This window comes from Acomys minous (genome assembly GCF_964271855.1).
Source record: "Acomys minous genome assembly, chromosome: 12".
Lineage (NCBI taxonomy): Eukaryota > Metazoa > Chordata > Mammalia > Rodentia > Muridae > Acomys > Acomys minous.
The window spans coordinates 21,523,108-21,550,265 of record NC_140493.1 but is presented as its reverse complement, the minus strand read 5'-3'; the positions used below and the strand labels follow the sequence as shown (position 1 = coordinate 21,550,265).

General features: G+C 41.6%; 1 protein-coding gene across 7 annotated transcripts in view; it reads left to right on the top strand.

Annotated features, from left to right (window-relative positions):
* TNRC6B (trinucleotide repeat containing adaptor 6B) overlaps nucleotides 1–27,158 on the top strand; it is a 243,235-nt gene that overhangs the window by 101,499 nt on the left and 114,578 nt on the right. The window contains exon 1 of one of the 7 annotated variants that reach the window (XM_084748325.1): nucleotides 3,566–3,790. The exons of the other annotated variants lie outside the window; for them this stretch is intronic. Within the exon in view, the coding sequence (XP_084604451.1) occupies nucleotides 3,786–3,790 (5 nt within the window). The 5' untranslated portion in view covers nucleotides 3,566–3,785. Of the gene's footprint in view, nucleotides 1–3,565; nucleotides 3,791–27,158 lie in introns of those variants that run through there. 7 annotated transcript variants of the gene reach the window in all.

Genomic DNA, 27,158 nt, shown 5'->3' with positions numbered 1-27,158 from the left:
AAGCTGGCATGGGGGTGCTAGGAATCAAATCTAGGTACTGTGGAAGAGGAGCAGTGACTACTCTAACTGCTGAGTTTAGTTCCAAGCCCTAACTTCTTGAAACTGTAGGCTGTGATTCCATATAGGATTATATAACTGAATGTGAGGGGTGCAAAAGTATTGGACAGCACTAAAACATTTCTGAATGCAGTGGCTAAAAATTGACTCAGAATCTAAATGCATAACTAATCTGCATTGTTTACAGCAGTGCTCACCTCTGCTACAGTGTGGGACTTCACCGTAACCTTGTTTCTGAACACACACCACGTGTGCTTTGTACTACACGTGCTTTCACATGATGCAGTGCCAGCAGATGTTGCCTGAAACACCTTGGCCCAGACTCAGGACTATTGTATGTTCTGATTGCAGTGTTTTTCCTTTCATACAAACTGTTCTACTCTTATAAGAACATAATGGTTTAATTATGGAAAACAAAGACTTAGTGTATTTTCCTATTGTCATTTTCAGCATTAAGTATAAATTGGTGTATCTCTGGATTGTATTGTTATGTTAGAGTGTTAGATTTTAAAGATTGCTGTGTAAATCACAGTTAATAATATATCTTTGGCTGAATGTTGTCTTGAGATTAGGAGAGAACTCTTAAGAGTTTCTGAAATGTATTTCTGCGTTTTCTAATGTATATATATATATATATATATATATATGTATACATATATGTGTGTGTGTATATATGTGTGTGTATGTGTGTGTATAATATATATATATGTATGTGTGTGTGTGTATATATATATATATATATATATATATATATATATATATATATATATAAATGAAGTGGTGTTCCCAGTGTCAGTGATTATAAAATCAAAATATAGATCGGCTCTGAAAATATTAAAGATTCCCCATGCCCTGCAATACTAAATATTTGGCTAACATTTAATTCATGCAAAAACAAATTGAAAATACCTATATCATTAGTATGAATGTTTGTTTTGGTCTTTAATAAATGATGATGTTACAAATATAACAAAGAATTATCTTAAAATATTTTTATGATTTATTTTCAGTAAATATTTTATTTGCATACCTATTTTATTTCGTGTGTGTGTGTGTGTGTGTGTGTGTGTGTGTGTGTGTGTTCGTTCTCATATGTGCTGGTGGATGTGGAGGCTTGAGGCCAACCTCTGGTGCTCAGGTACTTTTTTCACATGGGTGATTAAATCCAGTTTCTTAGGCCTATATGGCAGATGCTTTACTAACAGGGCTTTCTTCCTAGACCATTTTTAATTTTTTGAGACAGAGTTTCATGTAACTCAGGCTGGCCTCAAATTCACTGTGTTGCCTGAGGCTGGCCTTGAACTCCTAATGTTGGAATTATAGGTGTTCATCAGTACCCCAAGATCTATATTACTATATATCTATAGACCTGGGTTGCATAAAAATTGATCAGGTAAAGAAAGATCATAAGAGGGAAAAGTATAAGAATCTCTGTGTAGTCTCAAATAAAACAGGAAATAGATTTAAACATCTGTGCAAAATACTATGCCTCAGAGAATAGAGACAGCAGAGTACAAATGTATGAGCATCAGAAAGTGAAGCAACGTGGCTGTATGGTCAGTCTCCACATGTTTTTCACATATTGAGGATGCTCCTTGTAAAGTTTCTATAACTTATATGAAATGTATTGGAAGGATAGAAACAGATGAATGTTCAGAGTTTCCAGCCTCGGAGTTTCCTGCCTTCACCCAGTCCAAGTTTCAGCGGTCCTCCCGGTCAGTGCAGGCAGTGGAAGCGCTTCACACCACAGAGTATTAGAGCTGCTGGACTGACTGGTCAGGGGCCTCTGCTTGCTCTGAAGCAGCTCCTTTCCTGATCTTTCCTGAGTGGGAAAGTGGAGGGGACATTGTACAGGCATAGAAAGCTAGAAAGACAAACACTGAGGGTTTAGACTGAATTGATAGGTTCTTTTGCAAGAAAAGTCTGGCCTGTTTCTTTATACTGTAAAGAATCCTTAAATGGGATTGGGGTTCCTGGAGATCTCTGGCAGCCTTAAATTACTTATATTTGTTTGTTACCTTCTGTTCAGTTCAGCTCTTCCAAACAGAGCTCCAGGTAATTTCATTGGTTCACTGATCCAGCTGCTGTTTGGACTTCAGTGTGACACCGAAGATGATGAAGATGGTGGTATTTGCCCTCAGACAGTTGACAAAGACCAACATCAAGCAGTTTCTGTTATAAACCAAACAACTGCAGGAGTAAAGTGTGTCCTAGGAGTGCTCAGTGAAAGGGCCTGGCCTCTGAGGTGCAGGATGCTTGCTTTGGGTAGTGACAGACTTTTTGAGGCCGACCTAGAACTTGCTATGTAGAGCAGAGCTCCACCTACCTCTGTCCTGGGATTAGCAGCATGCACCACCACTCCTGGCCTGTGACTAACTTGACAGGATAAAGTGAACAGAGCCACTATGGCAAAGAAACCAGGCACTGGGGAGATGGCTTAGCAGCTGTGAGCACTGGCTACTTTTGCAGAGGACCTGCCTTCAATACCCATCACCCACATGGCAGCTCACAGCTGTCTGTTCCGGGGGAACCGACAGCCTCACACCGACATACTTCCAGGCAAAACACCAATGCACATACAAGTCTTTTGGTTTTTTGGTTTGTTTTGTTTTTTAAGCTGAAGAAAGAAACAACTAAGGTACCCTGACTTCCCCATCTCCACACCACACCTGCCAAAACAGTGGCCCAGGGAGGCAAGGACTGGATTTCTACTTCAAGCCCAGGGTAGGTTTTCTAGGAGGGAGGAGTCACTAGTCTGTGAGGAGGAGGGACTTGCTGCAGGAAACTAGGTAGGCTTTAATTGAGTGCCCAGACTCTGAGCGACTTCCTCGGCTGGGAGCAGATTAAAGATGACTCAGAGCTGCCCAGCCTGGAGGGATCCCTGGCTTAGGCTGTACTTGGCTTTGGGAGAGAGGCTGCTAAGTGCTGTAAGTCGCACAATAGGCGCCAAGTTCAGGGTGGAAAGCCGCCGCTGTTCTGTCCATGCTGATTTGGGGCGCTGCTAAACCTCTCTGAATTGCCTGTCAGTTCATGAGTGGGTGCAGTAACTTTCTGTCTTTTTGTGTTTTTCAGAGGTGGCAAGAAATCAGCTGTGTCCTGTTTCATCTTACTCTAAAAACGAAATTCTCTTTTTGTTTAGGTAAAGCTTTGTTTGAGCCCCCTTTTAAAGAGCAGTTTGCCAGTCTGTTCGTGCCCAAACATCTCGAGAATAACTAGCCAGGGAGCCAAGATCAGATCCCGGATCTGCAAGCATCGTTAGCAACTGAGCATATTTCTATAAACCAATAAAGGTTTTTCGATTTTGTTCATCTGTTACCCTTATGGTGTTGCCACTTTCACATGCAGTATCTGTAGGCGGGAGTATAAGATAACAGCATTGGACAAATGAAAGGCGATGGAAAAAGGCTGCTTTCTCTTTAAGGCAGCTTCAACTCCAGCTCCCGCCCCTTTCCTGATTGACAAACCTACCCGAAGTCACGTGATCCGCCTCTATTTGAAGGTCACAAAAAGCTGCTTCCTTTAGAGACAGAGGGGGAGAGAGAGAGCAGGAGGGAGAGTGAGCGAGAGAGTTAGTTCAAGCCAAAATGGCCGACAGAGTCTCTGCTGGTTTCTGAATATTTAAAATACAAAATACAGATAGACAAAAAGAATTCAATTTTTGGACCTTTTTCATTTCCATTTCTACCTTGTATGCCTCAATTTGCTGGATTTAAGCACTGCTGCACTTTATGAGGTTGGTAAATATTTTCAATTTTTAAAAACCAATTGATTTATATGGATCATGTCTAACCGTTTTCACTAGTGGTGTTGCAAATCGACATTTCTCTAGCATGGAGACTGGCTTCAGACATTTCGCGAATCTGTAATCATACCCGTGATGTACTTTTGGTTCAGCATTTTAGAAATGGAAAAGATTTGGTAAAATATTTAAATTCTGAAGTGATTTAATTGCACTTTTAGTTTATATGTAGCTTTTAATCGTTTCTATCATGCAAACAAACGAAGCTGTGAGTAATTGAAATTTGATATTTAGAAAGAGGTTTTTTAAAAACACAAACCTCTCCCTCCCCCCTTAAATCTGCTGCAAAAATTTGCATAAATATAAATGGGTTTGCATTCTTTCGGCTGTTAAGGCCGACAAAGGATCCGGGAGGACTAGCCCTAGAATGGGAAGGCTTCTCTCTCTCTCTCTCTCTCTCTCTCTCTCTCTCTCTCTCTCTCTCTCTCTCTCTCCCCCCCTCTCTTTCTCTCTTTCTCTCTCTCAGACTGGGCTGTCCTTCCTGGAGATGTGTAGAAGCTAAAGTGAGATACATTTTAAAATAGGTCTGGAGGGTTGCCGAACACACCAGATTTGGGGTTATAGATTCCCCTGCTTGAAATGCAAGCAGTATTCACCCCTCTCTTCTGCGCGGGCTCCTTTGCTCTGGGTCTCAGTGTGTGTTCTCAAATGTGCAGCCAGATGCGCTTTTATTTTGATCGTGCCTTCAACCAAATGGTAGGACTGTCTCGTAAACACGATTATTTTTAAAATATAAATTGATTTTTACTCTGTTTAGAAATTATTCCTTTACCAGTTCTCCCTATACATTGGTCTCCATTTCATATGAAATTAAATATTTTGTTTAATGCTACATTTCCAACCCCAGTTGAGTGCGTGTATGTGATGTGTGTCTTTTTGGACATATATTTGTTGTAAAGTGGTCATTTAGGATCAGAAAAACGAATGTGTGTGATTGCTAGTAACCCTGAAAGTGCTGTGCCTCAAGTTAAATTCCATTACTCCTATTGCAGGATTCTGGAAGCCTGAAAGCAGGCTGGAAAGAAAGCCGAAAACTTGCTTTCTCAGAGCCACCTCCCCCTATCATTGTGAGAGTGTGATGTAATGCCTCTTGGTCTGGTGTGCTGAAAGGACTGTAGTTTGTGATGTGGCGGGTAAATTACCCCCACCCCTGACGAAATCCCTCCCCTACTCCCCCCAGCACATCCTTGGCTCTGAGAAACCTTGTTTTCTTTCCTTTTTTCTCCTAATTTGTGTCCTCTTGATTTGTGCTGTGGCATATTGGCAAGAGAAAGATACCATTCTTCTAATTCTGCTACAAAGTATAGTTTAGAAAAGACATTTAAAATATGCAGACAATTGAATTATCGTATCCCATCATTAAATATATAGACTTGGATTAAAGCTAATTAAGCATAAATGGAATAATTTTGATCAGAAGGGAGCAGTTTTTTGGTTGTTGTTTCCTTTTTAATTAATTTAATTACGATATGCGAAGCTGCTGGACCATTTTGAAAATTTGACAGTGTGGAAGAGGGTGTGTAGTGTTTTCAAAAGCTTTATTCACTGTTAAAATGGGTTGGCCTCTCGTGCTGAAAATGGCCTGTTTCTTTGGGCCAATTGTGTGTAGATGAAGGGACTTTTCACGCTAATTTAACAAAAAGACTTTCCATTTGAATACGTAAGGATAATTAGTCTTCTGTCTCAGAAGAGCCATCATTTTATTATTTTTTTAAAGTAATGTTGTTGTTATATTAGTAATGGTTATAAGCAGAGAAGTGCCTAGAGTGCTAAAGGCTTCCATGTAAATTTTATGGTGACATAAATTCAGCTTTTGTGTGCTAGGAATTGGAAACATCACATTAAGAGGAAGACACATTTGACTCTGAATTATCTTTACAGTTTGGATTAATAGAAATTATCTCCATGATAGGAAGGGTTGCGTTGTGCTGGGCCTGGGGAAAATTAGAGCTGTTTTGTGTTGTTTTCTCTGAAAATGAAAGCAATTATTTGGAGCTTCACTTGGTGGGTGATTCATTTTACTCTTGTTTCCTAAGTTGTGGCTGAAGATGAGAGAAAAAACTCAGCTTGCCATGTTTTTGCCTTCAGCTTCTTTTTGTGGACTGTAAACATGCGAATGGTAGGTTTATTCCCTGTTGCAGAGAGGAAGCCGAGCAGTGCCTGCTTTCCTGGGCAGAAAGGAGAATGGTGCTAAGCACATTGGCAGAATGCTGTCAGAGAGAGTCACGGACATGTTCTCATGAGTACTCTTTCCCAGGGACAGTGGAGAGGTGAGATAAACAAGACCCAGTCTCATGGATGCTAAGACTGATGGCTCTGGCGAGTTTCTGAAACACAGCTGCCATTTTGGGTCTAAGTTCCTGCAGAGCTAATTTTTATTCTCACCAAATTGTGATAATTCAGAGCAAATGAAGAAGAGTAGCACATCCAAAGTGCAGGTGAATAGTGCTTAGTGTGTCTTCTCTAAGGTTTTCTGCTCATGCTGTGAACTATTTGGGTTAACAACTTTAAAAATGTGTTTGGTGTTATGAGGAGCAAACCCCAGCTGTATTAGACCTCAAATGACACCGTTTATGCAGAGGAAGTGTCTTGCTGGAGAAAGTAAACATAATCCTTAAGCCCTCATTCATTTTTTTCCTTATGCTTCTTGTGGCTTGAAGTGTAAGTCATTGTTCTCACTACTCTCTCAGAAAGAGGTGGCTTGGGTTCACCACCAAACATCCCAGCATTTGATAATATTTATCAGAGGTTTTTCTGGCCTTCCATCTGGTCTGCACAAAGCATTGGCATCTTTGATAGGTGGAACAAATGTAACTCTGCTGTTCAGCTCTGAGTAGCCTTTTGCTATTTGCTGTCACTGCTAGGACAGTCCTTTAAAAAGAAACTTCTGAAAATTGAAGCAGAGACTCCGACTCTGACTTTTAGCAGACACTGAAATGTGAGCCATCAGGGCTTACAGAACAAGCTGACCAGCTATAGTGATGGAGTGGTCCTCACTCCACCAGTTACCCAAGGCTGAGAAGGTGAGAATGAAGTGACACCAGTGAGTATGGAAAATACTTGGTACCTCTCCACCAGTAACTTGGTCGTATATGTCTGTGCAGCATTCGGAACAAGTGTCCTGAGTGTCTTTATTGAAAGCCCTTATTTGGAGAACTCAAATAATTGCCCCTTTGTTAGTTTTGAGTCACCATTTAGATATTAGACTTTAAGTGGAATTTACTATTTCAAGATGGGGTCTTTGAGCATTGGCTGGTGAGGTAACACAGTAAGCTAATTGTTTCCCAGGATAGTTCTGTTCCTGGGCTTATCCTAATCCCCCTTGTCTCACCTTCTTCTTATGCTTAAGACCGCAGAGTGAACTGAAGTCACTTGGCCTAAAGAGGGATTTAACCCATGAGGGTAAAATGTGCTTTTCCTTCCTTTATATACTTCTTCAGCAATCATTTATTATATCCTGATGGACATGCCAAAAGAACCTAAGAATTTTGACCCGCCATTCACTCTTAACAGCCATCTGGTTCCTGTGGAAATACTCTGGCGACTGTGGTGACAAATAGGGTTATGTGTAGGATAAATTTCTATAATTTCCTTAACTCATAATCTGGGAATGAATGGTAGTTTTTGTTTCTGATCGTTCTAGAGCAGTGGTTCTCACCCTTCCTAATGCTGCCACCCTTTAAAACAGTTCCTAATGTTGTGGTGGCTTCCCACCATAAAATTAGTTTATTGATACTTCATAACCATAATTCTGCTACTGTTATATACCATAATGTAAATATCCGTGTTTTCCCGTGGTCTTAGGAGGGATCCTTTGTCGTCCGTTCCCCCCCCCCCCCAGGATTGAAACTGCTGTTCTGGAGAGTTGGTTTAATCTCTCCCTTTGTTTTCTATAGCAAAGTCTCTTCAAGCTTACCTTTGGCGCTGTCTCTGAGAACCTTATGACCTCACTTGCCTTCTCAGTTACTCTGTAACATCCCTCGCTTTTACTTTTTTTAATTCCCTTTAATCGTTTCACTGAGTATATATACTCCTTGTGTATAGAACACTCTACACAAAATAACCTTTCCAGAACAGTCAGTTTAGAGAAACCTGCTTACTGTTCTGTTCCCATAGCCTAGACCAAGAAGAAGTACTCAGGGGTAAATGCATTTGAGTGTAGGGCACAATAGTGTGCTTATGATTTCAGCAACCAGAGCTAAGGCAGGAGGAGCAAAGGCTTAGAGGCAGCTGTGGCTTCTTATGGAGACTCTGGCTTGGTGTGTGTGTGTGTGTGTGTGTGTGTGTGTGTGTGTGTGTGTGTGTTGCTGTAACTATTTGAGTTTGAATAAGTGTAAGGTCACTAGGACCCGAGTGTGCCTCCTCCTGTATAAAAATGAAGAGAATAGGTTCTTGTGAAATATAAGAAAATGTTGTGTGACAGCAGATACCTAGTCTTGTTTCTTTCACCTTCACAGAATCTGCCTTAGCTGAGAAACCAGAAAGGCATTTTTATAAAGACATGGTCACAATCTGTGGCCCAGGCTGGCTTAGAACTTGTGCCAGTGTTCCTGCCATGGCCTCCACAGTGCATGGATTACAGGTGTGAGACACCATGGCTTAAAATAAACCAGGAAGGCTGGTCTCTGCAAAAGGTCTCTGTTCTTTCTTGTCACCCCTGGAGCATGAGGCTTGTTTAGGGAGTGGACAAGGACAGGGACAGGCTAGAGCCTTTTATTTTAATAAAGTCCCTCCAGTCCCATGTTTTCATGTTATCTCCCCTTCTTCTTCCTCAAGGTAATCTGTTATTTATATTTTACTTATTGGTTGCTTTTATTTATTTATAGACAGGGTTTCACTATAGAGCTCTGGCTAGCCTGCAACTTATTGCATAGACCAGTCTGGTCTTGAACTCAGAGATCTGCGTTCCTCCTCTTTAAGGTTGCTGGGATTACATGAGTGTGCCATCATACCTGGCTGATAGAGTCTCCATATCCACTTTCTTCCAGCTCTAGCCCTGTAATACTTTCTTGGCTGCTTTTCATGTGTTCTGTTTTGTATCAAAAATTTATAGTTAATTTAATATGAATTATTATTAGAGTTGACAAGACAAAGGAGAATGTAGAATATAGTATTTCCTTTCATTTTTAATATTCTGAGTCCATACATATAAATTGTATTTAATCAAATTATTACTGCTTTTTTTTTTTTTTACTCAGAAGCCGTATTAAATAAAAATACGGGTCAGTTGTCCACATTACAACATGCTGTTGAATTATAAATCACATAGAAATGGCTTTCACTCTTTAATCTTGGATTTAAAAAAAAAAAAAGAATATTATTGTCTAGTTAATCATTAATACAGCAAATAATCAGAGTTCATGCCAAGTATTAAACGTTAGCATCATAGAAAGTCCGGAGTAACCAACTCCTTTCTGATTGATTTGATTGGTGCCTGTTCTAGTCCACAGGGGAGGAATTCATATCTGATCCTGTAAGCCTGGTCAAAAGAATATGTTTGGGAAGGCCATAGGCACTGCTGCTGCTTGCTAAATGGACATGGTATGCCTATCAAACTGCCTTCCAATAACTGAGTGTATGCTCATGGCTGAGCACCGCTGTCAGCTGTGGGCAGAAAACCTGCTTCTTTACAGTGACGACTACTAAATGTAGAGGCAAAAATGGGACATCTGCCTCTCTACCTCTGAAGTTTAGGGAGCATCTTGGAAAAGGGAGGAAAAGGAGTAGAAGAGCTAGAGGAATCAGGGAGGGGTGTAGAATGCATGTTTCTGGGCATGATATGGCTGGCTACCTGTTGAACTCATAGTGTATAAACATATGATTACCTATACAAGATTTGATCTGAGGACATCCTGACATGGAACCAAGAGAGGCTTTTGGGAGCCTCACCCCTCCCTGAAGACTTATGTGCATATACATACATATTCAGTGTATATATGTGTATGTTCAAGTATGTGTGTATGTGTGCATGTGTGTTTGTGTGGTATAGACACTGGTAAGCCGCCCATACTCCTGTAAACAAACCCTCCCTTACAAGTGCTCCTGCAGCAATCCAAATAAAATTCACTGAGCCTTAAAGCAGAGCAGCCCATGAAAGAAGATGGAAATATAGTTGGGAAAAGGAAGAGAATTATATCTGGAGCGGGGGCAAGATAAGATGGGATAGTGAATATGAGTAAAATACATTATGAACATGTATGAAAATGTCATTATGAAACCCATTAGTATATATAATCGTATGTGTTATAAAAAACAACAAAAAGTAATATGAAAATTTCTCTAAGCATTACTGCTGAATTAGAAAGAATATCAATGTGAGGAGGCTGGCAGATTCAGGATTTCACTTGATTACAAAGGAAGATCACAAAACCCAAATGGGCCTGGTGATGGTGGTGTACGCCTTTAATCCCAGCACTTGAGAGGCAGAGGCTGGCGGATCTCCATGAGTTCGAAGTCAGCCTAGACTACAGAGCTAGTTCCAGAACAGTCAGAGCTGTTACACAGAGAAACCTTGTCTCGAAAAACCAACAAAACAAACCCCAAATGTAAGTAAGCTTGGACAAGAGCAGACAGTGGTGTATTTGGAGAGCTTCATATTTATCACTAGGGTGTATTCATACTTAAGGAGAGAGATGATCTGGGAAATGGAGAATGAAAGGTAAATCTTGGCAGGAAGCAATGGAGTCTGTCAGTTGCATGGAGAGTCTGTTTCTTACAAGTAGTTGCAAAGGTTCTAGGCAGGAATGTTGCTTGTTTAGACCCGGTGTGGGGAATGACTGACAGGGTATCGCATGGGACCATTCTGACCGTTTGATACAGGAAGCATTCCAGGTGGTGTTAGCCAGAGTCGACAGTAGAGTTGGGAAGAAGTAGATGATTCCCAGGGACATTTGGAAAGACTTCACAGACTCTGTGCTGGCTCCCATGGGGAATTGTGAGTACCACTCAGGCTTAGAGTCCATCTAGATGAGAGAGGCAGGTGTGGGGTTGAGGCCATGAGTTTTGTTCTGGAGTTATTTTACTTTGTGACTTTTAAATAAAGATCTGCAGAAGTTAGAGATCTAGCCTGAGATAAAGATCTAAGAAATAAGCTGGGCGTGGTGGCCAGCCTGGTCTACAAAGCAAGTCCAGGACAGGCAGACAGGGCTACACACAGAGGAACCCTGTCTCAAAGAAACAGAAAGAAGGTGTGGGGTGGGGGAGAAGAGAAGAGGAGAGAGAGAATCCTTTGTAGTTTCTGGTTTTCAAATTTTTCCTTAAATTGGTTTCCATGGTAAGCTGTCCAAAGGTGGCACACCTATAATGTGTAGTATAAGGGACAGAGGTAGTAGGAGACATTGTTTTATAAATAAAAACCAGCCGGTCAGAGGTGGCATATACCTTTAATCCCAGCAAGCTATAGGCAGAGGCAGGTGGATTTCTCTTGAGTTTGAGGACAGCCAGAGCTACACAGAGAAACTGTCTCAATGCCCCCACCACCACCACCAAAGAAGAAAAGAAAAGGGGGGGGGGGAGATAAAAGCTATGTAGTTTCATTACAGTGGTACTAGTCATATCAAGGTTTGTTTTTGTTTTCCAAGACAAGAGTTTCCTTGTGTATCCCTGGGCTGTCCTGGAACTCACTTTGTAGAGCAGGCTAGCCCTGGACTCAGAGATTTGCCTGCCCCTGCCTTGGAGTACTGGGATCAAAGGTTGGACAATCCTGGCACCCAAGAGCATTTGAGAGAGGAAAAACACTGGTTTGAGCTGGATTGGTCAGGGAATGTTCTGTGAGGCCTTTGCATATACAGAGCCCTAAGACTGGGCAGAATTGGGCTCCGGGAAGTCTTAAGGTGGGCCATTATAGCTTGAGGGAGCTCCCCCACAAGCAGGACTGTCCAAGAAGATTGACTGAAGGTTGGTGAAGAGGAACTGGGTGCCTGCTGAGAAGTTCACATGGCTGTTAGGCCATGAATGGAGAGCCGTAAGCTTGGTGACAGTGTAAGCAGAGTGGTTTTGGGGACTAGTAAAAAAGCAGTAGGCACAAGAGGACAGTGGGAGAGGATTCAGAGTCCGGCAGGCAAATTAGAAGAGTTTGGTGAGCCAGGCGATGGTAGTGCACACCTTTAATCATAAGCACTCAGGAGGCAGAGGAAGGATAATCCCTGGTCCAGGTCAGCTCAGGCTACACAGAGAAGTGGTGGTGGGGGTGGGGGGGGAGTAGTTTCGTGAAAGGACTATGGTTTAAAAAAAAATTTTCCTCTGACTGAGTCTGACCTTGGAACTACAAAAGGGCAGACTCCAGGTTTTCCAGGTGAATGACTACAGTGAATTTCTCCTGACCTACAGAGTTGAAGAAGTTATGGGACTTTATTGGGCTGCGAACTGGCCCTGTGGAGCTACAGCCTGCGAAAGAGGTCAGAACGCAGATGAGTTGGATAGCTTCCTTGTTGAAGTGATAGTGGATGCCGAGGAGTGGATGAGGTCACTCCGGAGTCTAAACAATAGAAAATAAAAGAGAATGGGGACAGGAAGAGAAAGAAGATCTGGGAAGAATTAAAAGGAAGGTGTACAGTCAGTCACAGACACCAAGGATGAGGGAAGGGCTTCTCAATTCATCGCAGGAGTGGCTAGCTCTTTCAGATGCTTGACCGGAAAGAGGGTATCTGGTAATGACGCTGTTCCCAGCTGGTGTTGAAAGGTGCTCCATTTGGAGAGTTGTTAGGTGATGCCGGTACAGTTTAGGGGAAATAGAAAACAAACTATGTAAGAATGAAATTAATTTGAACAGTGTTTTATTTAAACCAGTTTGTGTAAAATATTATCAATCTAATGTGTAAATTGATCCAAAGCCAGTGCAATGTTTTACTTTCTTTCATACCAAGTCTGAAATCTGGTGTGTGCTTTACAGTTAGAACACATTGCAGTTTGAACATAACTTTTTCATTGGAAATACTTCATCTGTATTTAGATTCCATAAAATTTACTACTTTCTCATGAAAAAGTATATTCACACACCCAAGTCTTTTCCAAGCATACGAAATTTTTCCAGTGATGAAGATAACTGTCAGTGTTTATAGTAAATTAAATTTGAATGGCACTGGCCACATGTTGCTGCCGCCGTGGCTGCTGTAGTAGTCACTTGAGGATTATGCAAAGTAAAACAGGCTGGTTTTGGTGCTGTGTACTTTTTAAATATCCAAAATGGCTTCACCTGGCACAGGGCCTTTCACAGGGTGAGCACTCTTTGAACATGTGCTAGCTTAGCCTGTTGGCAGACTTTGAAAATGGAAGAGTCCCGTCTCTTAACCTTATGTGTGAAAAGGCAAACTTTTTACCAAAGTACACAAAGTTCAAACGTAAACACTATTGTAGTGAAGGTCAACAGAAAAACACACTGGTACAGGTACCTGCATCAGTAGAACTCAGATTTGCAGGCGATAGGTGCACTGTCAGCCTGCGCTGCTTTGTAGCACTGACTGTGCTAAGTAGTGATCTAAGTAGTGATAGTAAAGATGGAAACAGCCTTGAGGTCTGCTAGGAACTGAATCTTGTTCAAGCTGGAAAGTAATTGTTCTTTGCTTACTCTTCTTTTTTTGGGTGTGTGTGTGTGTGTGTGTCTTTTTCTCTGTCTCCCTGTGTATGTGTGTATCTTGTTTGTTTTTGTTTTTGTTTGAGATGGAGGAACAGGAGGTCTCTCTATGTAATAACCCTGGATGTCCTGGAATTTGCTATGTAGACTAGGCCAGCTGTGAACTCAGAGATCCTCCTGCCTCTGCCTCCCTGGTGCTGGGATTAAAGACAAGCACCACCATGCCCAGCTCTACACAATTTTTCTATCAGTTGACACAAAACAGCTTATTTTTCTTCTAAGTCTCCTGTAAGAGTTTGGAATGTCAGCTATTAAATATTGGGTTTTTTTTTTCTTAAAAGATAGACTCTCCTCCTGTTGTTCATGTTGGTCTTGAACTCCTGGGCATAAGGTACCCTGTTACCTTAGCTTTTAAATGCTTCAATTACAGACAAGGGCTCCTACACCCAGCCATTTGTTTTTGTTTGTTTTGTTTTGTTTTGTTTTGTTAGTCAATATGGAGAGTAATCACCACAGTTTTGTTTCCCTTTAGAAGGGCATTCTGGCTCTCCATGTCTGCCCTTGTTAAGATTGTATCAGGGTGGGCTTAAATAAAGTCTTTTGCTCCATAAGGCTGGAGGCCTATGAATGACTCCTGCCTTTCAGGAGTCAGAGCAGCAGAATATGCTTAGTAGCTGCATCTGCATGCTGTTGTTCCTTTTACTATTTCACTTATAGAAATAATTGCTGTTCTTTTTATGCCATGTAGACTCATTCAATGTAGACACATTGAGAAGAGGGACAAAGAGATCCAGTGACCTCTCCCGTCCACAGCTCCTCCTCTGGGGTCCTGGAATGAGATTTAGGTCTAGGTGGAGGGCCACGGGTATGCATGGCTAAGCAGTCCTGGCCAGGATGTGGTCCACTGTAAGGTTAGCTGGCTAGTATTGTAAGGAATCTCTCTAGGAGATAAGTTCCTATCTGGCTGGCCCCCAGCTTTAGCTTTTTCCTTTTCTCAATGTGAGATTCCTAGTGGAAACCAACTCCTTAGAGTGTCTTGTTCTTAGTAGTCTGGTCATTGAAGGGAAGGTCACTCTTGTCTCTTTAAAATATCCTCATTCCTGCTTAGCCGTGGGCCGGTTACACATCCAAGACATAGAAGTCCATATAGAGATTCCTCTGGAGCTGAGGACGCCATACCTATGGATTCAGTAGTCTGGGCATCAAAATTAATCTTTAAAGAAATCACATTTAAGCCAGTTTATCATCTAGAGGTGATTTACCAGGATGTGTGAACATGCATGTAGGCTATATACAAGCACAACATTTTGCATGAGCTACAAATGAGTAGCCATGGAGTTTGGTAGCTGAGAGGGCTCCTGTATCTCTCAGCCATATTTTCAAAGAAATTTAGGTAGGAAACACTTCTTATATCCCTACTTGCATATTTTTTTTGGAAAACCTCACAGAAAGTACCACCATGGTTTTGGGAAGACAGAAGACACCATTGCCAACTTTCCCAGATTTCGTGAGACCACATCACTCAGAAATAAGACAGTCTGTCTTCAGATATGTTCAGAATGACTGTTCATTTTCCTCCAGTATTTATTTTTGTTGTTTGTACTAATAGATCTGCTTGTGCCTTCCCCAAGGAGGAGGCCTCTCAATTAAGCTGAATTAAACTAACCTTTGGTTGCTGTAGGCTGACTTTGTTTATGATGACAGTGTATATAGGCAGTGTGTAAATGATATAATTTTTAAAGTGCTCATATTTTTGTTTTGTTTTGTTTTGTTTTGATTTTTCAAGACAGGGTTTCTCTGTCTTTGGCTATCCTGGAACTCACTCTCTAGACCAGCCTAGCCTCGAATTGCCTGCCTCTGCTTCCTGAGTGCTGCGGTTAAAGGCCACTGCCTGGCCTTTGAACTGGAATTTTAAATAAGACAATTTTGGAGCCTTGAGTGGTGGCTCATGCCTGTAAGGCCAGCACTCCAGAGATTGAGACAGGAGTATTGTAAGAATAAGGCCTTGTCTCAAAACAAAGGGAAGGGAAAGAAAAGGGAAGGGGGCATGCTAAATTCCAGTATGAATCACTGATGTAAATTTGCCAAGTAAAACTCACCAGTATTACCATCATCTTAAAGATGATGATGATGATGATGATGATGATGATGGTGGTGGAGTAACAACAAATGCATGGATAGTCTCAGACTAAGAAGTGTTACCATTAAATTAACTATAGACTTGTGATATAGCAATGTAAAGTAATCTACTTTGTTTACTTTTTCTCCCTTCCCTCTATTGGTCAGCATAGATGCTTAAGTTTAGGATTTGAGAACTGCATCTTAATTACAGATGAACTCAAGGTGTATCACTGTTAACTATATGCTTGATGATTTTATTAGCCTCACTCACAGGAATAAACCTTTTTTCAAGTTCTAGGACTACCTTCTTCAGAATCTTTGTTAGTGACTGCAATAATGATTTCATTGAGTCACACTTTAAAAAAAAAAAATTTAAGGAAATTACAAGCCATGGATGTAACTCAGTGATTGCCTAGTGTGCACAATCCTCAATGCCACAAAAACAATGCTATAAACTTTTTAATTACTTTGTTCTCTCTGAATGAACTGTGAGTAGGTAACCATTAACATTAAGTAAGGCAAAAAGGGAGAGAGTGAACCCCATTATCTATCTAGCTAGTAGAATCTAGAAGAAACTAAAAAAGTTTTATTTATTTATTTGTTGTTTGTTTGTTTTAACTATGGCAAAGTTTATCTGATTCAATAGGTATGGCTCTTGGTGATTATGTGAAAGTGGCAAGTAGGTTATAAAAGTAATAGGACAGACATTATTTTTAATTTCATTTTTGTTTTTGTATGTGCACTCAGGGAAACATGTCTGCCATAGCATGCATGTGGGGTTAGAAGACAACTTGCAGGAATCAGTTCTCTTCTGCCTTGTGGGTCCTGGGGATCCAGCTCAGTTGGGAGGCTGGTCAGCAAGTGTCTTTATGTGCTGAGCCTTTTCACCCACTTGCTTTTTTGTTTTTGAGACAAAGTCTTGCTCTGTATCCCAGGCTGGGCTTCCAGTTTCTTCCTGCCTCAGCTTCCTGAGTGCTAGGATTAAAGACTATACCTTATGTATGCTTATGCTAGCCTATTTGTCAGCCCTTAATGAGTTATGGATAATGGCATGGCAGAGTTGCTAACATGCTACATTTTAATTTTAATTTTCTTCTTCCACTAGTGCATTTTAAATGACAAAGCACTTAATTCTGGCAACTCCACATCAGCTTTCGCTGTATCCTTCTGAAAAATGAAATGTTGGATGCACTTCACTCCAGTAACTGAGGCCCTAACCAGCAGCTCATGTCACATTGACTGCCGTGCTGACACTATCAGCCATTTGCGGGGATTGCTTATCAGCAAGACCTTAAACTTAGAATCCTCCTGCCTGAGCCTTTCCAGTAGTTCTGAAGGCAGGGCTGCTGTAGGTGCCGTTAGCCCAGGATTGGGCAAGTCGCATTCTGCGTGCCTCAGCTTTCCTAAGATACTAGGGCAGTGGCACCTCAGGAAGTTGCTCTGGGGGGTTGTGTAAGAGTTTGTTTTAAAGTATTTAGAATGTTGTTGGCTCTTACTTTTTGTTTATCGCTATCATTCAGGCAGAGGAAGTACTGTCAATAAGGAAAAGAGTTAAGGAGTTGAGTGGGGCACTTGTGGGATCAGCACTGGCTATCTGGAGGAGTGGAAGAGTGGTTTAGAGTCTGTTTTTCTTCTCTGCCCCGTATGGTTTTAACACAGAATCTCAACACTATAGCTCAGGCTGCCCTAGAACTCACTTAGCCCAAGCTAGCTGGAACTTGTGAGTGACTCTCAGTCTTTTCAGTGCTGAGATTACAAGCATATACCCAGCTAGAGTTGTGTCTTGATGTGTTTTATATAATTTTTAAACTGAATTTTAAAGAAAGCAGAGTTTATAAAAATTAGCTTGTCTGAACTGATATCCATGTTGAGGATCTGACAAAGAAGAGAGATTATAGAGAGACAAGTGAGAGAGCAAGAGGAGTGACTGGGACGTGGCTAGAAAGATGGAAAGACCATTTTCTAGAGGCTCTTGTGAAGTGTAGTCTGTGGGGGAGAGTAAGGACAGGGGTGGGGTATGCTTACTGCAGCCTAGGGAAGGAATCAAGCTGTGGTCTGGGGAAAGAGGTTTACATTAAGCTTTGGGCATGTTGTACATGTGCTAGATGGTTAATGTAACCTAAGGAGACAAAGGAAGGGGCAGGAGCTAGAGCAAATTTGGGAGCTCTTAGTTTACCTAGGACAGATGGGTGGGAACAGAAAAAAGGATGGTGCAAGAGAAGCCCAGACAGAGAGGGCCCGTGCCGAGGAAAGCCCCTAGTGCGTGGGGTGCTCCTGGGACCGTTGCTCGTCATGCTTGCTGCTTGTCTGTCTTAGCACATCCTCACCTCTTCCTGCCATTGCTTTGACCAGGTTCAGAACCAGAACTTGTTCTGTTACCTAGCATCCATACAGCCTCAGACACCAGAGAGTTCTCAGTGTTGTTGAGTGGGTAAGTGAATCAAGGATGACTTCCACTCATCGATGTTTATTGAGTGTTGTATGAATGCCAGGAGTTATGCTACTATCTAGGTAGAGAGCTGTGGGCAGAAATGGAGTTTTTAAATCCCTGCCCTTGTTGGGATTTTGTTCTTAGGAATGGGAAAGCTGTCAGAAAGAAAGAAGACAGGTCTGAAGGCCCCAGAGGTATCTGTTCATCATTTATGAACTGACCTTGTACCCGGAGTTACTAACCTGGAGCTGGAGAGATGACTCAGCAATTAAGAAGGCTTGTTACTCTTCCAGAGGGTCAGTTCCCATCACTCACACTGTGTGGTTCACAACCACCTGTAACTCCAGCTCCAGCAGATCCAGTACCTTCTTTTGGATTCTGCATGTATTCAAACACACACACACACACACACACACACACACACACACACACACACACACACACACACTCACTCACATAAAAATAATAATAAAAGTAAATTGTAAAGTTACTAACCTGAGCATGGGAGAGAGTGAGTCACAGAGACCTAAGCACGGGACCAGTTAGCCCTAGAGAGAAATACACCTTTGGAAGCAGGGAAAGATTACTGGGAGGGAGGGGTCTGTCCGTCCATCATCTCACCCCCCACCCCGCACCCTCCAGTCATTCACTGGCTCTGTTTAATAGGAAGTAAAGTGTTAAATGAAGGGAGATGGCATTTGGAGCAGCCCCTCTCCCTGCTAAGAAAAAGACTAAAGAAAAAACAATCTGCCAGCTCTAAAGCCCCACTGAGAAGGCTCTGCTGGTAATTGCTGTACACAGGTAGGGTTCTCTGCTGCTGTGTCAAGGTGAAAAATAGTTGTGTATTGTCCAAGCCCCGATGAAGATCTGCTTGGACAGACAGCATAGAATAGGGTGTGGGCATGTTCAGGGATGCTTAGGCCAAGTTTGGAATAAACTAAAAACCAGGGGTAGGCAATAGCCGGAAAGAATAAGGAAGAAAGGAGGCGGAGCTTCATCCATTAGAAGGACAAGCTTCTCTGATGGTCTGTGAACCAGACAGGCTGTTTCTGACATAACTCCTTTACATAACTCCTAAAGATCTGGCGAACTTTGCTGCTAAGTGGTTAAATAGGAAATGATCCCGACAGCCTTAGCTGTTGAGTTTGTGTCCTTAAGCACTGATATTCTGTGATCTGGAAAGTTGGTTAGAAAGTGCTGCCCTAGGCCAAATAAATTTTCGGAGGCGTCTTAAAATATCTGAGCCAGCTTTTCTTCTATTAAAAAAACATTTACAAAGATATAGAAGTGGACTGTGTGCTGTTTCCCTATGTATTTTAAAATATGTATCTATATCCTTGAAGGTCGGGTCTCTACTATGTATCCTTGGCTGGCCTGGAGCTCAGAGATCCTCCTACCTCTGCCTCAGGAGTACTAGGATTAAAGGTCTGCACCACCACTCTAGGATCAGAGTCTGCACTTGAGACAACAGTGCATATGTGACCTTACTTAGCCCTGGAAATAAATTAACAGCTATATTGAGCATGTGCAGAGCTTTTTGTTCTTAATCATTATTTCCTAAACAACACAATATCACAGCTACCCAGTGTACATAGTAGTTACATCATGTGGGGTATGTCACATAATCTAGAGATTATTTGAGGCACATGTAGGAGGATATACTGAGCTAGGTTACGTGCGAGCACTACGTTATAGGCTACACACAGATACCACACCATTTTCTAGCTTGAGTGTCCGTGGATTTTGGTGCAGGAGCCAGTCCCCACAGCTACCAGCAGTCAAGGGTACCCCACAGCCATGTGCCCTACATTGGGCTCTTTTTTCTTCCCAACAGAAGCCTGTGTAGTGTTCACGGAGAGCACTCCTCTCTGGCTATTGGCTTCAACAGGCCCTTCTGGAGAGCCCATGCTTAGATGCTGGATAAGGATGTTAGCCCCTGGCCCTGTGCTTTCCTTTGTATCTGAGGCCTGTGCTTTACTCAGGGAGACCCCTTTAAGTTTTACCAGAAGCTGTTGAAAAGCATGGGGGCTTTTATAAGCTTAAGTAACCCGAATGGAGAAAGAATGATTTGTGGAGACCACGGTGGTTATTCTTGATTCCTTTGTATTTTGTATGCATTCTTTTAATACCTGGGCTTATTCTTGTGGCAATTTTGAAAGAATGCCAGTCTCCTATCTTTCCAACATAAAAAAAAATTGCATGTATGTCAATCCTTTTTCTGGGGACAGAGTCTTCTATTTCTATGTAGTTATTGGCTGGCCCAGAACTCTCCTTGTAAACCAGACTAGCCTTATAATACTGTCTCTCCCTCCTAGAGATTACAGGCATGAGCCTTAGAAGAAATAACAAAGAGAAACTCCTACTCTTTCTAAGAAAATTCAGTCAAATACTGAAAGTTAGAGCAAACATATCTAGCATTATTTACTTAGTTTTTAGAGACACTCAGATTATGGCATGAAATATGTTAGCTGCTTGGACTGTCCGTGTCCTTCTTGTTGTTGGTGTTTTGTTTTATTTTGTATTTTTGTTTTTTGGTTTTGGTTTTTGTTTTTTTTAATCAGTTATTTTTGGTTTTTGAAACAGGTTCTCACTCCGTAGCCCACTATCCTAAAACTTACTGTTGTAGCCCATGCTAGCCTCAAACTTGTAGTAAATTGTCCTGCCTGTCTCACATTTGTATTTGATGCTTCTGGTCTGTAGTACCTGACATTCTTACTACTTTGAGCTTTAAATTGATTGCCCCTGGTGGGTTTTAAAAGTGTCATCTCTGCCAGATGAAAAATCTTAATATTTTTCACTAGAAGTTGAAGAGTTAATAGGTAAAAACTCAGATAACCATTACTTAGATTGCATCTCATGATCTGGAGACTCATAGGCTGGGGTTGATTGGATCTCTGGGACTAGTTGCTATTGCCATGGGAAGTCAAGGTAGAAAGTGTCACCTGTTTATTGTTCATTTCTTCTCCGCCCCCCCCCCCACACACACCCCACACCCCACACCCACAATACTGATTCTCTTCTCTTGGGTCACTCGAGGTCATCCCTCCCTGTCTCCCTTTGCCTTCGTCAGTGATGCAGGCATGATGCTGGTAGTTATGAGATATCTCTCAGTTTCTGAATCATGCTATTTTTATGAAACTGTTGGGGATAGGACATTGAGTAATATTAATTATTCATTCATATAGCAGGTACGTTCCCTCACCTCTTAGTTCTCTTGACAACCTTTCAGGGAGATTTTATCTTCATAAGGAAAATGAAGTGATGAAACCTGGTAATTAGGCTGAGGCCCCACAAACAAGGAAATGGGGGAACTTGGTGCTGTAACTCCAGGGGATGCACTTTTTCCAAGCCTTTCTTAGTTAAAAATATACTAATTGATTGGAGAAAATCCCGTTTTATAAAATGGAATCTCTTAGATAAAATAAGGATGCAAATGGTAGGAGCCCATAAGGCTTCTGGGTACTGTTAGCTTTATGGGTACCATCTTCACTGCATTCATGCAGACACTGGGAGGAGGAAGCTTTTGTTGCTTTTGTTGGTGGCTTGCAAAAGATGCCTCAAGTGCAGTCCTTTGTGGTCATTGGAATGCATTTCTCTGTTTTTTGTTTTTAGCTGCATGTCAGATTAAGAGAGAGAGGGGGAAGGAGGGGGGAGGAGAAGAGGGTGGGAGAGGGGGGGGGAGAGAATATTCAGTGGTGGGTTTACACAGGATTAATTATAAAACCAAGCTCATTAATGAGCATTTTTAAAGGATCTTAACAGTATCGGGCTTAAGTTACCACTTTTAAAATGTAGTCAAATAGGGTTTATCAAAGCTATAATGAAGAAAATAGAAATCATTTGTAATTAGACAATAATTAAAGGCCAGTACATGCCCAGTGATTTTTAAAGTGCTTGAAAAACAATTAGTTTCCTTAAGTAGGTTAAACATCTGGGTTACAAGCTTGTTTATACTGTTAATTTACTTAGCAAACCTGTTCTTCATAGATGATGCAGAGGTGAACTTCAGTTTGCCTCTCTAAATGATCACATGTTTTAAGTTAATGGGTATCCTTTTTTTTTTCTTTATTAGTGGGTTTTTCTTTTAATTATAAAAGTGCTCTGTCTTTTTCCCCCTCCTGAGTAGTTTAGTCCTAACTGCTAATAAGAAAGAAGAGCAAGATGGAGGAGGCCTAGACAGAGCTCAGATAAACTGAGGAAGTCTTCATATAGAGGAGGGTGGTGTGGTATAACAGAACCCAAGAGAGGTGGAGGCATCCATGGGGGCTGTGCTGGTGGCAGCAGTGAAAGACTAGTTAAATATAAGTGAGCATGTTCAAGTCAGTGGGAGCCAGCAGCTCTCATGGAGAAGGGTATTACAGAAACCAATGAAGAGACAACTCGAATGGCCCCTACAGCGTTAAATAGTAAGCAGAAATGTTTTGTGGAGGAATGGGGATGTAACTGAGAGGTAGAGCATTTGCCTTTCATGTACAAGTCCCTAAGTTTGATCCTTAGTAATAAGGAAAAAAAAGAACTCGTGTGTGTTTGTATTTTTTAATAAGCACCAATAATGTCAGCATGGGCGTGCATATATGTGGTAGGTTTTGTGTGTGCGTGCGTGTACAAATACATCAGTGTCTGTGACCTGCCTCTGTCCATGTCAGAGTGGGAATGCTCTCTAAAAGCAGCAGTGAGAATCCTGACTTCTGTATACCACTGCCACCAAAAAGAATCTTGGTCTCTTTGAGAAATGGGTAATTGTGGGGTTGGGATTTTGTTTAAGGTAAAGCTGAGGCATTTTATACTAGAAAGCCGGGAAGTCTTCCTGAAGAATAATAGGGACATGGCAGAAGAATGTGGGATCCAATTTGAAGGTGCTTTCAATGGCCAGCTGCGATATAACTTGAGTTTCAATTTAAGAAATGTCAGTTATGAATTAAAGCCTATTGAATAAAAGAAAACTAAGGTTCTCATACAATGTCATACACATTTTGTAAGAAACTTAAGGGTGAACGCAGAAATAAGCTCAGTTTGAGGGACGGACTGTTCAGGTTTCAAAGTATCTTTCCACTGAGTAGCTATTGATCACCGAGAGGGGCTAGTCTCTCTACATCCAGACATACCTAGCCACGGCACCGGGGGGGGGGGGGGGGGGGGGGGGACACACAGGTTCGAACTGGTTACTTGCTAAGATGCAAAGACAAGCAACATTACTTCTGTGATCTGTGATATTTCTGTCAGGGTGTATGACCTGAATCAAATCACGAACTTTGAGTGCAGAGTAACCGAGTATAATCTTCAAAACTATTTCTAGGCTGCAAAAGTCAAGCAAGTCAGAGGAACTGTTCTTAACCAAAGAGAGAATGAAATGTGGCACAGAAGTCTTACGCAGAGCTTCAGTGTGAGGGCCACTGCTAGGAAAAGTAGCAAAAATTGAATGGGGTTTGAAGAATAAATGGTAGAAATGTGGGTTAGTTTATGAGCCAGGCAGATGTATTACAGTTATATGGGACAGTAGAAAACATATACTAACATATTTGGAATGAATAGACATCAAACTGACATTTTAGCATAGTGGTCTGCAAAAGTGTTTGTTTTTGTACTGTTCTTGCAACTTTTATGTAAATTTGTGATAATTAAAAACTTTGAAAGAATTTTTAAAATAGCATTTTATTTTTTGAGACAAGATCTCATTCATTATGTAGCACTGGCTGGTCCAGAACTTTGATTTCTGATTGCTGAGACTATAGTTGTGCACCAGTACATCCAATCCCCAAAGTAACTAAAAGTTAAACCACAAGTACAGGCTAGCCTGAGCTACATGAGACACAACCTCAAAATTGTAAATGACCAACTTTTTATTTTTAAGCTTTTAGCAAGAATGTTGCCTTCTATTATCTTTTATATTGGGGGGGAAACCAACATCTTATTTTAGGGTACTATAGTTCCAGATAGACTGCTTTCCCTGCACCTAGTGGAGAGTTATAAATAAACCATTATACTGGGACTAAATTGGCCCCTCTCTCCAATGAGTGCCAAAGTAGGGACAAGAGGCCTGAATAGGGCCGGTAATTGCAGGTGGGTAGAAACCTTGGTCTTCCAGTCACCCCTCTGAGAATGTATACTGCTGTGTATCTCAAGATTCCTTGCCTATAACAAGCTTCCATCCACCACTCCCCCACACGATAGCACTTAGACTGTGATGAGGCTGAGTTGCATGCCAAATGGGCTCCAGCTTTGTAGGTTGTCACTGGCTTACAATGCGTTTTTTAAAAATGTCAACCGCTGGGCTGAGGTTGTAGCTCAATTGATAGTAGGTGCTTGCCCAGCGTGCATGAAGAGCTGAGTTTGAATCCTAGAACAGTATAAATGAGGCATTTTGGTTCCTGCCTACTATAGCAGTGACGGAGGTAGAGGCAGGAGGATCAGAAATTCGGGTCATCTTTGTATATCAAATTGGAGGCCAGTCTAGGATAAATGATACCATGTTTCCAAAACAAACAAAAGGAGCCAGGGAGATGATTTGCTGGGTAAAAAACTTGCTGCCAAGTCTGTTTTATCTTCGCTCATCTTGTAGAATTTGAGTTATACAGTTATCTTCTGACCTCCACATGAACACATTTCTCACACAATAAACAAACAAACAAACAAACAAATGAAAACATTTCCCCTAATCCAGCCTCTGTTGTTAACAGACGTGACAATAGCTCAAAACAAAACACACTTTCAGTCCTGAGCTATTGATGCTTTCTAGCTGGATCCTCAGGCACTCTAGCCCATCACAAAGACATCACATATCACATAGCACCCCCTGTAGATTCCCACCAGGGTCCTCTGGCTGTATGACCCATTTTCCTCTTTGCTTCACTCATGTCTTACCATTTGTCCTTCCAGATATGTTATGGAAATACAAACATGTACAGTTGTTTTGAAAAATAGAATTGGGAAGACAGCTTTTGATTACTTTGACAAATGCCACTTATGGCATCCCTTATAGTTCAAGCATTCCTTTGGTTTTTCCTTGGCTTCTTTCTCATTTTTGTTTTTCTTAGTTCTGGGAATTAAGGACCTGGCTGAAACATGCTAGGCAAATGCTCTACCACAGAGCCACAGTCCTGGTCTTCAGTTACACAAAATTCCATATTTAAAAAATTTTGAGGCCTGGTATCTTCTTTTCTCATCTTCGGTTCAGCAGATCAGCTCATGCTGTGAGGCCGCCTGCTGGTGTTTTATTTCATTTTGTTTTCCTTTCTTTCCACATGGCAGGAGCAACTGAGAAGTACCTTTAGAAATTACTTAAAATTGCAGCCTCATCTATCTTTGTGTGGGCTCAATGATCTAGAATCCAGAGTGGCCACTAGTCACAGGGTGGGAGGATGGTGGCTTGTATCAACTTCAGTCCGAAGCCTGCTCTCTGTGTGCCTCTAATTTCTTTCTCTGCTTCCTCAGGCTTGCTTCCTTCTAGCTTTCTATCTCAAGTTCCTGTCTCCCACATCATCTTGTTTAGCCTTCTACTTCTCACCTGTTTGCCTCTATAAGTAAAAGAGAATCTAAAGAGAGAAAAAAGGAAATAACAGAGAAAGGAGGGAATCAACGTTATTATTTCTGGAGACAGGGCCTCAGCCTCCCAAGTGCTAGTGTAAGATGGGTGGACACAGCCATACCTTGCAGAAGAGACATTCTATAATGCAATTTTTTCTATCAGAATACTTTGAGAAAAGGTCTTTTGAAAATTAATTTAGTGTATGGTCTGTGTAGACACTCATGGAAAAGTTAGAGTTCTTTCCTTCCACCTTATCATGGATTCTGGGTATCAACTCAATTTATTAGGCTTGCATCACTGGGTAGCAAACAGATTTACTAGCTGAATTGTCTCTAGCCTGAGACAAGGTCGTGCTGTGTTATGTAGCCCAGGCCCAAGACTTTGACTTCACTCTCGTCCTGACTCAGTCTCTCAGGTTTAACTTGTTTTTTGTTTGTTTTGGCTTTCACGAGCACTTGCCTGTGTCCATGCATGCGCTCGCCTGTGCATGTGGAGGCAGAGGAGTTGATCCAACTGTCCTCATATTTTTTGAGGCAAGGTCTCTCACTGAAGCAGGAGCTCACTGATTCCAGCTAGACTGATGGGCTTGGCAGCAAGCTTCAGGGACCCACCTGTCTCTGCCTCTACAGCACTCAGATTATAGGCATGCAGCCTGTGCTCAGTGAAGCTTTACCATTGGTGATTAGAATTAAACACGGCCCTTATGCTTACATGGAAAGCACTTTACCAATAAAGCCATTTCCTTAGTACCTTAACTGTCTTATGTTGCCACATCTTAAAGTCTCAGAACTTTTTGATATTTTCTGTCATATTTCGCAACCCATCAACTGTGGCTTTTTTTTTTTTTTTAGTCATGAGAGGTAGGAAAAGGGACAGAAACTTTTATATGCAAGTTTTACTTGCACATCCAGTCAATCTTATGAAATGTTGCCATCTACTATGTATTCATGGGCCACTAGAATAAATAAGGCATTCAGGTTGAAACCACACATACACACACATACACACGAGGATGCTGTGGCCAGTAGCCAAGCCAGTCACTCCACAGCCACATTGCTTTCCCAGAGATTGGCAGAGCCCAAGCAGTGTGTTTTCCTGGCTCAACCTGGTGTTTTACTTCCTGTAGCCTGCTTGTGTTCAGAAGGTGCTAAGTGACTGGATGAAATAGATTCTCTGTGTTACAGAGCAGTTTATGGAACTTGGGTTTTAATGTTTGCAACATTGATTGTAAGCATGTGCCCCATGCATGGGGGTGGAGGCTGCAGGTCTCTGTGAGAATAGTTGACTCTGGTGACTACAGAGCTGCCTGTGGCTATTAAGAAGCACAGCCACTCTGACAGCACCTGCGATTGTTCCCACTCATTGGTGTTCGCGGCTACTGCTGCTGCTGCTGCTTTTTCTGTTTTGCCAATTACTTGATTCCTGTAGTGATGCCAGTAGTTCACTGAAATAGCACAGGAGAGAAAAAATGGTTGGTTCCTAACCTTGTTCTCACTTACCAGGGCACTTAACAGGAAAGATTCTCCTCAAATTACTATTTTGAAAATGTGATGCGTTTTTATTTTACTAAACAGCAGTATTATGTTTATTGCATTCTTTTTACTATTCTTTCACCACCATTTAAAATTTTGTTAGCATACAAAATAATGTGTTT